The sequence below is a fragment of the Myodes glareolus genome, chromosome X (genome assembly GCF_982192425.1).
Source record: "Myodes glareolus chromosome X, mMyoGla1.1, whole genome shotgun sequence".
NCBI lineage: Eukaryota > Metazoa > Chordata > Mammalia > Rodentia > Cricetidae > Myodes > Myodes glareolus.
Window position 1 is genome coordinate 54949009 of NC_142053.1, and position 17514 is coordinate 54966522.

Genomic DNA, 17514 nt, shown 5'->3' on the forward strand with positions numbered 1-17514 from the left:
AGCTACTGCCTGGGGTAGCTTTGTCACCACTGACAAAATACCTTGGGCAAGCTCCTAAATGCGGAGCTTGAGCACAGTTCTAATGTCTTTCCTTTCCTGCATCCAGTCTAATTTCCTCGTGTTTGGAAATGATTTGAGATGACAGGGCTGAAGGATCCCTGGGTTAAGGGTCAGGCCATGCTATGAATTGAATATTAAACTTCTGACCCCCTCCAGCTCATGTGTTGAACATTTGGTGCTCAGTGGGTGCTGCTACCTCAAGATCGTGGAAACATTAGCAGGCAGGGAAGGAAGCGGGTCACTGGGATCACACCATTGAAGGTTATACCGTGTCCCCTTCTCCTCCTCTGCCTCCCAGCCAACAAGAGAACAGCCCTTGTTTTATGTTCCTGCCTGCAAGTCCTGCCTCCCCATGGGCCAGAATCAGAGCAGCCAGGGACTACGGACCGAAACCCTGGGCCAAGACCAACCTTTACAAGCTCCACCCTGTACATACTCACACACTTCTTGGAAATGGCTTTTCAGATCCTTGCTCCACTCTGTATTCTTTTAAACCACGGAAATGTGACAGTTCTTACATCGATCCTGAATAAAAGATTATCAAGTAATTTCCAAGAATGTCCCATTTCGTGTTTTCATTTCACAGGTTTTTTTAAAGACGGGGTCTTGCTATTAAGCCCAGGCCTAGCTTTTCACTTTCATAATGGAGTCATTAGAAGCATGAGAATTTTTTTGTTGATTTGTTTTTTTTTTAAGACAGAGTTTCTCTGTGTAGCCCTAGCAGTCCTGGAACCCACTCTGTAGACGAGGCTGACCTCTCAAGAGAGGATTAAAGGTGTATGCCACAACATCCATCCTGAAGCATGGAAAGTCGTAATTTTGATATTCATTTTTCATTTATTCTTTGTGCCTTATTCCATAGCTAAGAAATCACTAATATAAGATTACAAAGATCTACCCCTGTGTTTTGTCTAGAACTCTAACAGTTTAAGACCTTACATTCAAGTTCATTTATTTTGAACTAATTTTTGCATATGGAATGTTATAGAAACCAAACCAGAATCTTTTGCATTGGGATATGCAGTCATTCCGGCACCATTTGTTGGAAAGACTATGATTTAACCCCACTGAGTTTTCTTGACAACCATGCCTCAAGTCAATTATCCCAAATGTATATATTTATTTCTGAATTCTCAGTTCTACTTTATTGATCTATGTCTATTTTTGAGACTGAGTTTCTCTGTAGCTTTGGAGCCTATCCTGGAACTAGCTCTTGTAGACCAGACTGGCCTCAAACTCAGAGATCTGCCTGACTCTGCCACCCGAGTGCTGGGATTAAGGCGTGCGCCACCATCACCCTGCTTGTCTATTCTTTTTTGTGTGCTGTATGTATGCATAGTACATTCTAATGCCTGCAGAGGTCAGAAGAGGGTGTCAGATACTAGGCAACTGGAGGTACAGGCACTTGTGAGACACTTGATGTGGGTGTTGGGAAGCAAATCCAGGTCTTCTACAAGAGCATCAAGTGCTCTCAACTGCTGAGCCATTTCTCTGTCGCTAATCTATAATCTAGTCTCAAAACACAGTACACTGTGACTGTAACAGGAGCCCAGCCCTTAGTAGGCCCCCAGATCTTAGAACTAGCTCCATGATGGAAGTAACATTCAGGCCATAAAACTATTCAGCACAAAGACAGCCCAACCTGCCAAAATGAAAACAAAGTCTTAATCCATCAAAGTTCATAGTTCTAGGAAAGTCTCGAAAGGTACTGACCTAGCTTTTGGGCTTCTGTAGTTCTGCTTCTGGATAATTGTTCTAACTAAATGAAGTAAGTCAACCCAGGATATTGTTTTTGTGCTTAAAAGCTCACCCTGAGGAAGGCCCGGAGCTACACTGAGATCCCAAAACAGTAGGTATAGTCGCCAGCAGGCTAACACTAGCTTAAACCAGTGTCTGAGTAGTCTCCTGCAGTGGGTACCCCACATGATTAGCACACCTTTGTAGTAAGCTTTGAAATCAAGAAGTGTGAGTCCTCTCATGGTTTCTGGTTGTTTGTTTGGTTTGTCAACACTATTTCAGTAATTCAGAATCTCTTAGATGCCTATTTGAAGAAAGTGTTATTATCTTACAAACAAGATTTCATTATGGCATTTTTTCAGATGTTTATTTCTCTCCCTGTCTTCTTCCCATAGCCCCCTATGTCCCCCTCCCTGCTCTGACTTCTTTACGCACTCACTTTACATGTGGCCTCTTGTCTCCCTCCCTCAACCCTTCCTACTTGAACCTTAAAATTGACTGGTTGGTTTCTGCAAACGCCAGCTGGGATTTTTAGCAAGGATTGCATCTAACTCTAGAAGAGCACGGTGAGCTATGTACAGTCTTCTACATGGAAATGGAATGTCTCTGCATTTATTCGACTGTCTTTACTTTTTAAAAGAACATTTTGACATGACATATTAACTGATTTTTGCAATGTTAAATGAACCTGGAATCCCTGGGGTGAATCCCAGTTTGTCACTGAATATAATTAATCCTTTTTATATAGTGTTATTATTAGATTTGATTTGCTAATTTTTTAACTTCTTGGATGAAAGGTACCATTAGACATAATTTAAAAATATTTTCTTCTTTCCTTTTCTGCATTCTTTTAAAATGTATTTATTTTTATATGGATGAGTGTTTTGCCCGCATGTATATATGTACACCACATGCATGCCTGGTGACCAAGGAGGACAGAAGAGGACACTGGATCCCCTGTAAATGAAGTTACAGATGACTGTGATCCTCTGAGTGCTGAGAACTGAACTTGATGCATGTGGTGGCTGCTCTTGGTTGTCAACTTGACTACTTTTGGAATTGACTAAAAACCTAAGCCATTGGGCACACCTAGGAGGGATTTCTAGTTAACTGGGCCATTTAAGGTAGGAAGTCTCACCTTAAATACAGGCCACACCTTGTGGAAGCCTATCTAAAAAACAAGGAAGAAAGGAAACTTTGCAAGTTTATTTCTTCACCAGTATTAGAGCCTACTGCTTCGGGATCCTAGTGTACACGAAAGATCAGCTGAGACATTCCGCCTGGTGAACTGAACAACTGCTGGATTCTTGGACTTTCCATTTGGAAACAGTCATTACTGGCTGAGATAGACCATAACCTGTAAGCTACTCTAATAAATCCCCTATCTATCTATCTATCTATCTATCTATCTATCTATCTATCTATCTACCTACCTACCTAATTTAGGGGATTTTTTCATATTTTATATATACATACACACACACACACACACACACACACACACACACACACTTACAAATAATCAGTTCTGTGTCTCTTGCTTTTCTTTAACAAGTTTCTTGGTTTTTAAATCCAGTCTGTTGGTCTATGTCATTTTATTGGGGAACTGAGACCATTAGTGTTGAATTATTAATGAGCAGTACTTATTAATTCCCTTTATTTTTGTCATGATGGTGTAGGAACCCCCCTTCATTTGGATGACCTGTTCTAGGATTATTTATTCCTCGTGATCTCTTGGGTATATTCTTCTCTTCAGACTGAAGTAAATTTTTGCTCTTAGTGCCTTCTGTAAAGCTGCATTGGTAAACAGAAATTGTTTAAATTTGTTTTTACTGTGGAAAGTTTTTCTTTCTCTAGAGATTGGGATTGATAGTTTTACTGGGTATAGTAGTCTGTGCTGGCATCTTTGGTCTCTTTGAGCTTGTAGGACATCTGTCCAGTCCCTTTTGACTTTCAGAGTCTCCACTGAAAATTCAGATGTTATTCTCAATGTGAATATATTAAATGGAAGCTGTTCAGTCATGGTGAAACAAAATTTACAATGAATTTTCAGCAAAAATAATCTCCCTATTATGAATTTTTTTAATCTTCAGAATTACTCATGAGGTCTGAGCCAGTGACTTCCACCGGAGCAGGCCCAAGCCAGCAACCTCCACAGAACAGGTATGAGAGAGCAACTGCCAAGGGAGCAGGCCCGAGCCAGAGACCTCTGCAAAACTGGGCCTGAACCAGGGACCTCAGAGGGAGAACAGGCCCAAGCCAGCAACCTCCACAGAAGCAGGCCCCGAGCGAGCAACCTCCACAGAAGCAGGTACGAGGGAGCAACCACCAAGAAAACAGGTCAGAGTTAGTGACCTCCATAGGAGCAGGTGCAAAGGAGCAACCGCCAAGGGAGCAGGCCCAAGCCAGAGATGTCTCTGGGACTCACCCGAGCCAGGGACCTCCACAGGAGCAGACACAAGGTAGGGACATCCATGGGAACAGGCACAAAACAGCAAACTCTACTAGAACAGGCCCCAGTCAGCCACCTCTCTGGGAGCAGGCCGGTCAGAGATAGTCACCACCAAGGGAGCATGCCCGAGCCAGTGAACTCAACTGGAGCTGGCTCAAGTAAGTGACTTCCAGTGGGAGCAGGCCTAAACAACATATGGGATTGCAGAGCGACCCTGGGGAGTGTAGAGGGACCTTGGGGAACACCAAGTGACTAGAACCATAGTCCTGAATTCACCACAAAGAGCACTGACCCTTGGATCCACTGACACCTGGAAGACTGATCACCAGAGACATAGCCCCAACTACACCAATCAGAGGAAAATATGGGTAGACAAGGTAAGAACACACACAACACCACAAAAACAACACGACACCAAAAAAAAAATCTAGTGGCCCTACAACAGCAAGACCTGAACAATCAAATATAGATGAAACAGAAGAAAATGACCTAAAAAATAATTTTAGGAGAATGTTTGAGGCCCTTAAAAAGGAAATGAAAAATTTCCTCAAATAAATGGAGGAAAAGACAAAAAATTGGAAGAAATCAACAAATCCCTTAAAGAAAACCAAGAAAAAGCAATCAAACAGATGTAAGAAAAGATTCAAGACTTGAAAACCAAAATAGGACAATAAAGAAAACACAAACTGAGGGAATTCTGGAAACGGAAAATATGGAAAAACGATCAGGAATCACAAATGCAAGCATAAACAGCAGAATACAAGAGATGAAAGAAAAAATCTCAAGTGCTAGATGTTATGACTCAAATGGACTTACCAGACATTTATAGAACATTCCATCCAAACATACCTTCTTCTTAGCACCTCATGGAACCTTGTCAAAAATTGACCACATACTTGGGAACAAAGCAAATCTGAACAGATACCAAAAAATTGGAATAACCCCATGTATCTTTTTGAATCACCATGGCGTAAAATTAGAATTCAAGAGCAACACTAATTTCAGAAAGCCCTCAAACAAATGGAAATTAAATAATGCTCACCAGAATCACCAATGGGTCAAGGAAGAAGTTAAAGACTTCCTAAAATTCAATGAAAATGACCACACAACATACCAAAATTTATGGGACACAATTAAAGCAGTGCTAAGAGGAAGTTCATAGCACTAAATGCCTACATAAAGAAGCTGAAAAAATTCTACTCTAGTGAGTTAACAAAAAACCCTGAAAACTCTAGAACAAGAAGAAGCAAACTCACCCAGGAGGAACTAGACAGCAGGAAATAATCAAATTGAGAGCTGTAATCAACAAAATAGTTTGTACTCCACAAAATTGGAAAACTTAAAGGAAATGGACAATTTTCTGGATATATATCACTTATCAAAATTAAATCAAGATCAGATAAACAATTTAAATAGACTTATAACTGCTGAAGAAAGAGAAAATTATCAAAAGTCCTCCCCCCAAAAAAGGGGGCTGGAGAGTTGGCTCAGTGGTTAAGAGCACTGCTTGCTCTTCCAGAGGTCCTGAGCTCAATTCCCAGCAACCACATGGTCACTCACAACCATCTATAATAAGATTTGGCACCCTCTCCTGACCAGCAGGCATGCATGTAGACAGAACACTATATACATGATAAATATTTAAAAAAGAAAGAAAAAAAAGCCCAGGACCAGATGGTTTCCACACCGAATTCTACAAGATTTTCAAAGAAGAACTAATACCAATACTCCTCAAATTGTTCCATACAATAGAAGCAGAAGGAACAGAGCCAAGCGTTTTATTACGAGGCTACAATTACCCTGATACCCAAACCACAAGAAGACATTACTAAGAAAGAAAATTACAGACCAATCTCACTCATGAACATTGATGCAAAAATATTCAATAAAATACTGGCAAACCGAATCCAAGAATACATCAGAAAAATCATCCACCATGATCAAGCAGGCTTCATCCCAGAGATGCAGGGATGGTTCAACATATGAAAATCTGTCAACATAATCCACCATATAAACAAGCTGAAAAATAAAAACCACATGATCATCTCATTGGATGTCAAAAAAGCCTTCGACAAAATCGACACCCCTTCATGATAAAGGTCTTGGTGAGATCAGGGATACAGGGAACATACTTAAACATAATAAAAGCAATATATAGCAAGCCAACAGTCAACATCAAACCAAATGGAAAGAAACTCAAAGCTATCCCACTGAAGTCAGGAACAAGACAAGGTTGTCTACTCTCGTCATAACTATTCAATATAGCACTTGAGGGTCTAGTTTTATTGTCAGTAAGACAACAAAAGGTGATCAAGGGGATACAAATCAGAAAGGAAAAACTCAAACTCTCATTATTTGCTGATATGACAGTTTACATAAGTGACCCCCAAAATTCTACCAAGGAACTTCTACAACTCAGAAACACCTTCAGTAATGTAGCAAGATACAAGATTACCGTGAAAAAAAAAATCAGTAACCCTCTTTTACATAGATGACAAATGTGCTGAGAACAAAATCTGAGAAACATTACTCTTCACAATAGCCGCAAATAACACAAAATATCTTGGAGTAACTCGAACAAAACAAGTGAAAGACCTGTATGACAATTTCTTTCTTTGAAGAGGACACCAGAAAATGGAAGGATCTCCCATGCTCTTGGGTAGGTAGAATTAACATAGTAAAAATGGCAATCTTACCAAAAGCAATCTACAGATGCAATGCAATGCCCAGCAAAATCCCAGCAAAATTTTTCACAGACCTTGAAACTCAACTTCGTATGGAAAAGCAAAAAACCCAGGGTAGCCAAAACAATCATGTACAATAAAGGAACACAATCCCTGAATTCACACTCTACTACAGTTACAGTACTGAAACAGCCTGGTATTGTCATAAAAACAGACAGGAGGACCAATGGAACCGAATCCAAGAACCCGGATATCAATCCACATACCTCTACAAACACCTAAGATTTTTTAAAAGAAGCAAAAATATAAAATGGAAAAAAGAAAGCATCTTCAACAAATAGTGCTGGCATATCAACATGTAGAAGAATGAAAATAGACTCATATTTATCACCATGAACAAAACAAGTCCAAATGGATCAAAGACCTCAACATAAAATCAACGACATTGAACCTCAGAGAAGAGAAAGTGGGAAGTACACTTGAACACATTGGCAGAGGAGTCCACTTTCTAAATATAACCCAGCAGCACAGAGACTGAGAAAAACAATTAATAAATGGGACCTCCCGAAACCAAGAAGCTTCTGTAAAGACAAGGACACAGTCAACAAGACAAAATGGCAGCCTACAGAATGGGAAAAGATCTTCATCACCCCACATCAGACAGAGGGCTGATCGCCAAAATATACAAAGAACTCAAGAAATTGGTTATCCAAAGAACAAATAATTCAATAAAAAATGGAGTACAGACCTAAACAGAGAACTCTCAACAAATGAATCTAAAATGGCTGAACGACACTTAAGGAAATGTTCGAGATCCTTAGTCATCAGAGAAATGCAAATCAAAACAACTCTGAGATTCCATATTACACAGGTAAGAATGGCCAAGGACAACTTATGCTGGAGAGGTTGTGGGGAAAAGGGAACATTCCTGCATTGCTGGTGGAGTGCAAGCTGGTACAGCTCCTTTGGATATCAGTATGGCGATTTCTCAGAAAATTAAAAAAATAACCTTCCTCTAGACCCAGCAATTCCATTTTTGGTTATATACCCAAAGGAAGCTCAATCATACCACAAGGACATGCGCTCAACTATGTTCATAGCAACATTGTTTGACATAGACAGAACCTAAAAACAACCTAAATGCCCCTGCACCGAAGAATGGGTAAGGAAAATGTGATACATTTACACAATGGAGTACTACACAGCAGAAAAAAAATACATCTTGAAATTTGCAGGCAAATGGATAGATCTAGAAAACATCATATTGAGTGAGGTAACCCAGACCCAGAAAGACAATTATCATATGTACTCACTCATAGGTGGCTTTTAGACATAAAGCAAAGAAAACCAGCCTACAATTCACAGTCCCAGAGAACCTAGACAACAAAGAGGACCCTAAGAGAGACATAGATGAATCTAATCTATATGGGAAGTAGAAAAATACAAGATCTTCTGAGTAAATTGGGAGCATGGGGACCACGGGAGAGGGTTGAAGGAGGGGAGTAGAAGGGAGGGGATCAGAGAAAAATATAGAGCTCAACAAAAATCAATGAAAAAAAAGGAATTACTCCTAAAGGTAAAAGTGAAGTTAATTTATTTAGGCCTGGAAATATGAACATACACATAAATATATACATACACATATATACTCAAATAATAAAATGATTTCAGGAAATTAAATCAATAAAATCAGAGATTTCTTCATCCTCTGCCCTTGCTTCAATATACAATACTGCCGGTGCAGGTCCAGATAGTATCAGCTTCTTGGGAATGGGTTGTACCCATGCTGCATTTTATTATAAGAAACTCAGTGCTGCTGCTGCTGCTGGAGTCCACATGAGAAAAACAGAAAATATCCCCTGGACTTCAGAGATCGCAGCGTGTTCTGCATAAGAATGTCTGCAGAGTAACTTATATCACTTGCTCTCTTCTACTAACAGAGCAGATAAAAATTCCCACTAGAAAGCCGAATGGAAGAAGTTAGCTAAAAATCTGGATGCTTAAAAAATTACATCAGTCACACAAAGGTTCTCCTGAGCATGATAGACTAAGCTCTCCTTGAAGACAGCTGCTGGCTTGTGAAATGGTATGGAAACTCACGTTGAGCTACTTGGCCTCTCTAGCAATGAGGAATGTAGTTCAGCGTGTCGACTTTGCTCATGGCAACATTCGTCTAATGTTCACTCATTGTGCTTTTGTTCTGTGTTTGCGGTCCAGCACAACGACGGATACTACTTTTTATGAAAAGTTCCAAGCCCTGAAAACCCTCTGAAAATAAATAGTCCAAATACCAGTTCCATTTCTTCCCCTGCAGGTACAAAAAAGAAAAAAATTACTTATTAAACGTGAGTCCTTGTTTCCTGCCTAGTTTACAACATTCTGAATACATATTGCAAACATCAACTTAGAAGGGCTAGGTTCATGATTAGAGCTAAGTCACTAAATTAATCCAAGTGCTCTAAATATTGCTTTAATTATATTGGCAAATCATTCATCAGAGCAAATTACTGTGAAGTGCAAAAGTGCCACCATTCTCGTACTCAAGAAACTTGGTATCTAAAATAGGTAACACAAAAGATATGTCTCACAGTCTATGCTGTGTGCACAGGAAGATTTCCTAAGATAATGAGAACACTGTACACAGTGTTCTTACATCCAGTTTACTTTAGATACATACAACTGTATTTACTATTACATGAAACAATGAGTGATTAGAATAGCAAGAGTCAGACTATGAAGAGTTATATCCTAGAGTCAACGATGGTCTATGCCAATAAATCTGGATGAAAGTTACTTGACAGCATTATAAAGGCAAACATTTCATTTTCCCTCTCTGCAGCCAGTAGAACTAAGACTAGGAAAGTAGTAAAGGCATACAAAAATCTCTTGGTTAAGCTACATGAAATCCATATCGGTGATGAAAGCAAATGTATTTACCCGAATAGATGTCAGGTCTATTGTCCTTTCTTCAGGGCTTTCCTTTAAAACGAACACATCAGGTTAGCAAAGCCATTAGATAATAACCATGGTTCTTCACATCCCGATTCATCCTGCTAAGTTCTGTTCCCATCAGCACTCTGGAGTTCCCTTTGACTAAACCTTTGCTACAACCCCCTAGATTTCCTTCTCACTAAAAGCACAAATAAGGGAACAATAAAAACATAGTGGGTAAGTGAGCACAGAAGTTTACCTAACCCATGACCTTCTCTTTTTATTTTGTACTTAACTGTTAAAAGTAGTTATGCAGGGTGCTAAAGACTTTTCCCCTAAGACATGTGGTATTTGAATTGTGCCTTAAAGGACAAAGATGCACCTTTTCAAAGTTTTCCACATTGATCTGTCCCCTCAACCTTTCCTGGATTTCACTCGAGTAAATTTTAACAAAAAGTGGTTCATCTCTGATTTTAGTAATTTCAGTCTTTTTTCGGTTAATTTGGCTAAGGCTTTGTCAATCTTGTTTATCAGTTCAGCTTTGTTTCATTGTTTCTATGTGTCGTTTTTTTAGTCTGTATTTCATTTATTTCTACCCTAATCTTTATTATTTCTGCCATTACTGTGTTTCTAGAAACTTGTGCTGCATCATTAGTTTATCTGAGACCACTGTCTTTAAAAAGTTGTCGGCTTTTTGTTTTGTTGTTTTTTATGTATATTGGTGTTTTGCTTGTCTGTATATAAATACACCACATGCATGCCTCTGCTCACAGGCCAGAAGAGGACACTGAGTCCCCCAGAACTGCACTTGCAGATGGCTCTGAGACATCACGTGGCAGCTGGGAACAGAACCTGGGTTCTCTGCAAAATCAGCAAGTGCATAACAACTGAATCATCTCACCAGACCCTACTATGAACTTTTAAAGTGAGCACTTACAGCTCTAAGCCTGAGAAATGCTTAGTTAGCTGTGGTCCAGAGGCTCTTGTAGGTTGTGCTATGATTTCATTCTACTCTAAGAATTAAAAAAAACTCCCCGATTTCCACAATACATTAACAATTGTATTTTTCAGTCTCCAAGTATCTGTACAGTTTCTCTTACTGCTGGTTTCTAGACTTATTTCAATATGCTGTAAGGGATTACTTGACTTTTTGGTATTCACTATGGCTGCTTCGAGAACTGCATTTACATATGCAGAAGAATAAAATTAGATCTGTATCTCTCACCCACCTCAAAATTGAATCCAAAGTGAACCAAAGACTTCATCGTTAGAACTGAAATTCTGCAATTGCTAAAGAGAAAACACTTCAAGACATAGGATAGGCAAGATCTTTCTATAAGGGATTTCACTAACACAGGAAATAACCCCAAGAATTGACAAATGGGATTGCATGAACTGAAAAAAGCATTTGCACAGCAACAGAAACTGCCGGCAGATAATGTACAGAATCGAGAAAAATCTCTGCCAGCTAAATTTCAGGTGAGGATCTAAAGGACTGCAAAAACTAAACATCACAAAACAAATTATCTAATCAACCAATAAGGTAAAAAAAAAAACAAGAGAAAGTTCTCAAAAGAAGAAATACAAATGCTAATAACCATTTTACAAAGTGTTTGACATCTTTAGCCATCAGGAAAATAAAAATTCAAACTGCTTTGATACTTCATCTCACCCAATCAGAATGACCAACATTACAAAAACATGGGGCTAGAGATGGCTGGGCACTTAAGAGCACTTGCTGCTCGTGCACAGGGCTCAGCAGTCACCTGGTGGCTTACAATCCTTTGTAATCCCAGTAGCAGGGAATCTGACCTGCTTTTATGGCCTCTGGGGTACCTCACATGTGGTGCACATACATATATACAGACAAAACATCCATACACATAAAATAAAAATAAATCATAAACGAATAAAAAAGAGAAGACTACAAATGACGGAAAGAATTTGGGAAAAGGAAACACCTTATTAACTGCTTATTGGAGAGTAAACGGCTGTAGCCAGTATGGAAAACGAGTATGAGATACTTGAACATTCGTGTCTATTACTGCACTATTCATAATAGTCAGGAAGTAGAAACACCCTTTACTTCCATCCACCGATTGATGGTTAAAGAAAATGTTGTACATTTACACAACTGAATTTATTCAGCCATAAAGAAAAATGAAATCATGACAGGTGCAGGAAAACAGATGGAAATCTAAATTAGCATACCAAGCAAAAGAATCCAGGCTCAGAAAGACAAAATACTGTATGTCTTCTCTCCTACATGGATCCTAGATTATGTGTGCATTTGTGTGCATCTGTTCCTGTGCACATGTGGAGGTCAGAAGAGAACTTCTGCTAGGGTGCCTCAAGCACCTTGTTGTTGAGACAGCATCTCTACAGTTATCGGTTAGAGCAGGCTGGCCGGCCACCCAGCTCCAGTCATCCACCTGCCTCCCCAGCACTGGGATTACAAGTGTATCTGGCATTTTTAAAATGTTGGTTCTGAGGATGAAACTCAGGTTGTTCTGTTGCCCTCTAAGCACTTTACTGACTGGACCATCTGCCTAACCCCCAAATCCTAGATTTTCATTTTTGTATGTGTGTATATGTGTGCATGAAGGTATAATACTAGAAAGGGGAGCGTAAGGAAATGGGGGTGTTAAGGAAGGAGGGAGAGAAGAAAAGAATAATAGAATACATGTGACATGAAGTGGGTGGGGACTACTGGGGTACGACAGAAGAGAAGGGACATGAGAGTTGGAAAGTGGGGGGTCAACAAAAAGAGTAGAAAAATGCAAAGATGAAGACTCATACATTGGATGCTAAGTTTAAAAAGAGTAAAAAAATAAGCACTAAAGAGGGATAAAGGGATCCGGTGAAGTAAGCAGTATGTACAGTAGATTCTAGGAGCTCTAAATCTTTCCTTGGCTTTAGCTATCACCATATTCTCAGACACAGTACTCTTTGCTGTCCCTAACAGAAAACCCTGGGCTATTAAATTCGTACAGGGCAATGTCTTTGCTATATCAGATTTGTTTTGTTTCTGAAGTATTGGGGCCCAAATCCAGGGCCCTGCACATGCTGCGAAGGTGCTATGCCACACAGCTACATCTTTACCTCAATGATCCTTTCTCATGCTTAGCATTTTTATTTTGGAATCCTGAATGAGTTCTTTCAGCTGTAGGCATATTTTTACCATATAACATTTTCATAAACATATGTTACTAAATATTCACAATTTGGCAAAAGTGTGTGTGTGTGTGTGTGTGTGTGTGTGATAGTGCTGGTAACAAAGCATTTAAAAACTCTAAACGCTATTGAGGCCAGCACCCCAATTATGTAAAGGTAATGATTACTGACCTTTCATAGCTACATATCCCATACCTATGGTTAATCAGCCTAGAATCAAAACCATTTGGGGAAGATACATAAAATTTCAAAAGTCAGAACCTCAATGTATGTGTTGCATAGCCTGCTGAGTCCATATTAACGGAATGATTGCCAGCCTGCCCTGCTGGAGCCCCCACAGCACTCTCTGCTTTAGTGTTGTTCTTGTAGCATTGGTGTAATGTTATAAGGCACAATGGCACTGTGTGTTCTGAACACATACGGACTGTTTTTCTTCTCATCATTCCCTAAACCATCTAGGGTAACACCTCGTTACACAGAATTTACTCTCTACTGAATATTCAATAAGTAATTAAGGAATGTTTGATTAAGTAATTACAATAGAAGTATAATTTAAGTATACTGCATAAGCAACCTAGAGATGACTTAAAGACATTTTCTAACTTAATGATGTTCAACTTCAGGTACTTCACCATTATCACCTCCACCTGCCTGTGCATGCTCTAACAGAAAGAACTACTACTTCATGGTTGCTACCTGGCTGTAAGCGATCACAAGCTGCATCCTGACTTCTGATATACATGCAAGTGATCAAATGTGGTTTGGGAAATGATGACACACAGTGCATGCTGATTAACTCCATTTTATACTTACTTCTCTAACTTCCAACCTTTCTTCCTGTGCTCCAAACCCCTATTTCAAACTGTCTTTCTAAATTTTTGGTCCTGAGTGTCTACAGTCACCTCAAAATTAAGTAGCCCAGAACACAGTCTCAACTTGTCCTCACACATGAACAAGATTATCTCCAGTTTTTTCATAAGACTTCCTCTTACTAATAAGTTGATAAGCATCAACCCAAACAAAAGTCCTTTTCTCATCCCTGCCATCAAAGCACCACCAGCAGTCCTGCCTTGTCTACACTCATGTCAGAGTAGCCCGCGCCGGTTAGTCTCTGTGGAAACGACCCGCACAAAAGTCACTCTCAGGATCTCATCTAGACTTCAACAATGTCCTGCCTCGCTGTCCCTTCTACTCAGGCATTCTCTTATGAACAATCCTCCACAAGGAAACCCGTCATAAGTATTAAACACTGACTCAAACTATATTACAGCCATGCTGGAAAATCTTCCCAGTGTCTCCCGTTGCACTCTGCAGCAAACCTGTATGAGAGACGTCATCTGCGTCTTTTCATACTTTTGAAGGCCCTATCCTAAAAATAACAACAAAAACAGAATGTTTATTTTATTTTCTATATACATTCAAAATATATCCAAGATGGGCCAGCAAGATGGCTTAGTGGGTAAAAGTGCTTTGACTTTGGTTCAATTTCTGGAACCCACAGGATGACAGGAGAGAACTGACTGCTACACTCTGTCAGCTGAGCTCCACATGAATGCCATGGCATGTGTGAAACTCCCTCCACATAAAGAAATATAAAAAGTTTAATAAAAATATTTCCGAGGGCTAAGACTTTTAATGCTGAGAATCTCATTGATTTAATACTTTCATAACTGAATACATCAGTAAGATAAAATTTTAGAATTAAATCATACCAATGACTTATACAATGGCAAACACTAAAAAGAATAAAACAGACTTTTAAGCACTAATGTGGAACAAAATCCATGTTGGAGATAAAATGTCAAAACATTTTAAAATAGACTACAATTAGGGACCAAAAACTGTCTTGAGGAAATATCCTATGCACCAAGCTGTTTAACAGCATGTCTGATCCCAGCCACTAGATGTCAGTATGCCTATTCTCCAGTTGGTGAAAACCAAAATTGCCCCCCCACCCCCACCCCAGACACTATAAACCCAGTTGAGGAGGGTCTTTGGCCTTCAACTATTGCTTTCAGGTACTGAGAAGCAATGACTACCAACGAAAAATTTTCAAAATATTCTTGAACTATAATCCAAATTAATACATAATAATAACTAATACTATTTAAGCAATTACTTTATGACAAACATACTGAGATTCACATCCATCATGAAATGTACTGTTTACAACATATTTAGGCAGATATCATCGCTCCTATTTAACAGGTAAGGGAGCTGAGTATGGCAGTACTTATCCTTAACTCCAGAACACAGGAGACTGATGTAGGACAGTTAGAAATTTGAGACTAGACCAGGCTATTCAAAGAAAACCTGTCTCAAAAACAAAACAAAAAATCTAGACAAGGTAACTGAAGCCCATAATCTGTTGTATAGTATTATTTTAAAGTGTGTTACATTTGTTTATGCTCTGAAACAATTGTTTAACGATATAAAGATGTGTTGCTTTTGTTTATGCTGCATTTATTTAACAATATGAAGCTGTGATTCTTACCTGTCTAAAGTGCCTCATGGTCTATTAAGCACTGAACGGCCAATAGTGAGGGAGAAGGAAGGATAGGCGGGGCTGGCAGGCAGAGAGGATAAATAAAAGGAGAACCCGGGAGAAGGGAAGGAAGGAGAAAATAAGGAAACGCAGACACTCAGGGTCAGCCACCCCGTCAGCCGCGGAGTAAGAGCGGGCTGGGATTTACAGAAGAGAAAGGTAAATGCCCAGAGGCAGAAGGCTGATGGATTCATATAAGTTAGGAAAAGCTGGCAAGAAACAGGCCAAGCTAAGGCCGAGCATTCATAAGATCTTTATGACTCCATGTATGAGAATTATTGGGGAGCTGTGTGGCTGCCCCCCAAAAGAGCAAAGAGTAAAGAGTAAATGCATTCAACTAGATTTTGGTGTTTCAACATGGAGCTAGAGTAAACAAACAAATAAAAAAACTAAAAAAAAAACTTGTCCAAGATTGAAAGGCAAAAAATTTGAACCATGTAATGATTTTCAGCATTTTAGTTTGTGTGTTTTGAAACAGGGCCTCAACATTTATTCAGAAATATCTATTATGTGAACACAATGGTGTACAGCTATAATCTCAGCACCTGGGAGGCAGGAGAATTCTGTTTAAGTTCATTTGAACTACATAGGAAGTCCCCTGTCTTTAAAATAAAAAAAAAAAAACTAGAAACAAAAACATTACCAAAGAATTTTTATTAAACCTCAAAACAGCAAAGATCTGAGACACTGGACCCATGACCTGCTTCTTCCTATAGAGTATGGTTAAGGGTTCAAGGCTTCCATTTTCCACCAAGATCTCATGAAAAGCATAACCATTTAAGCAGCAACCATTTAAGAATATCAGAATGCTCATCTTTGTCCAGCATGTTCATTAGGTAGACATTCCATGCCAGCTGGGGTATACCAAAGACTGGAAGCTTCTACCTTACCCCATGCCTAATACAGTAACTTAGAGTTTTCTATGGAAGTAAGCAGTTATAGAGAGCTATGTATACCCTAGTTTTATTCATCCATAAAGAATAAAATTATACCATTTGCAAGAAAATGGATGGAATCAGATCATCACATTCAACAAAACAAGTCAGATTCAGAAAGACTAATACACTTTTGCTCTCATATGGAGAATATATATTTAAAAACTTTTATATAGCCAGTGTGATAGTGTAGACTTATAATCCCAGTACTTGGAAGTTAGGAACACGAGGACAAGGATTTCAAAATTATAGCAAGTATGAGGTCAGCCTGAGCTACAGGAGAGCTAAGCGGCATGAGAGAGACAACATGTGATAGAGCTCAGGTGGAGAGGTTTTTTTAATTGGGGGAAAGTAAATGGGAAAAGGGAGGGGAGAGGGGAGACCAGCCTCTGGGAACAGAAGCAGCAACAGAGAAGGAGAAGAGGAAGGGAAGGAAAAGGGGGAGCAGAGAGATAGATAGGGAGAGAAAGGAACAGACAAAGTGTGGGGGTGGGGTGGGCAGAGCCTGTAGTGGATGCTCTTAGTAGCTACAGCTGAGGACATAGGCTGTCAGAAGCCCAAGGGCAGGCCAGTACAGATGCCTGAATACTAACGGGAGGCTAGTATGTTAGGGAATCTTTAGGGTATATTCCCAAGAGTGGTATTGCTGGGTCCTGAGGGAGGTTGACTCCCAGTTTCCTGAGAAACCGCCACACTGATTTCCACAGTGGCTGCACGAGTTTGCATTCCCACCAACAATGGATGATTGTTCCCCTCACCCCACATCCTCTCCAGCATAGGCTATCGTTGGTGTTTTTGACTTTAGCTATTCTGACAGGTGTAAGATGGTATCTCAAAGTGGTTTTAATTTGCATTTCCCTGATTGCTAAGGAGGAGGCTAACATGAACAAAGTTCATGGTATACATACAGGAAAATGTCATAATGAATTCTGTAACTTTGTACACTGGATATGTGTAACATGAAGGCCGGGCTTATTGGGGTTTCTGTCCTCCCAC

General features: G+C 39.5%; 1 protein-coding gene across 2 annotated transcripts in view; it reads right to left on the reverse strand.

Annotated features, from left to right (window-relative positions):
* Positions 1 to 8510: 8510 nt before the first annotated feature.
* Cenpi (centromere protein I) overlaps positions 8511 to 17514 on the reverse strand; it is a 64326-nt gene continuing 55322 nt past the window's right edge. For both annotated transcript variants that reach the window (XM_085684759.2, XM_085684758.2), the window contains exons 21-22: positions 9871 to 9912; positions 8511 to 9241 (exon numbers count right to left, since the gene is read on the reverse strand). In XM_085684759.2, coding sequence (XP_085540885.1) covers positions 9107 to 9241; positions 9871 to 9912 — 177 coding nt within the window. In that variant the 3' untranslated portion in view covers positions 8511 to 9106. The remainder of the gene's footprint in view (positions 9242 to 9870; positions 9913 to 17514) is intronic.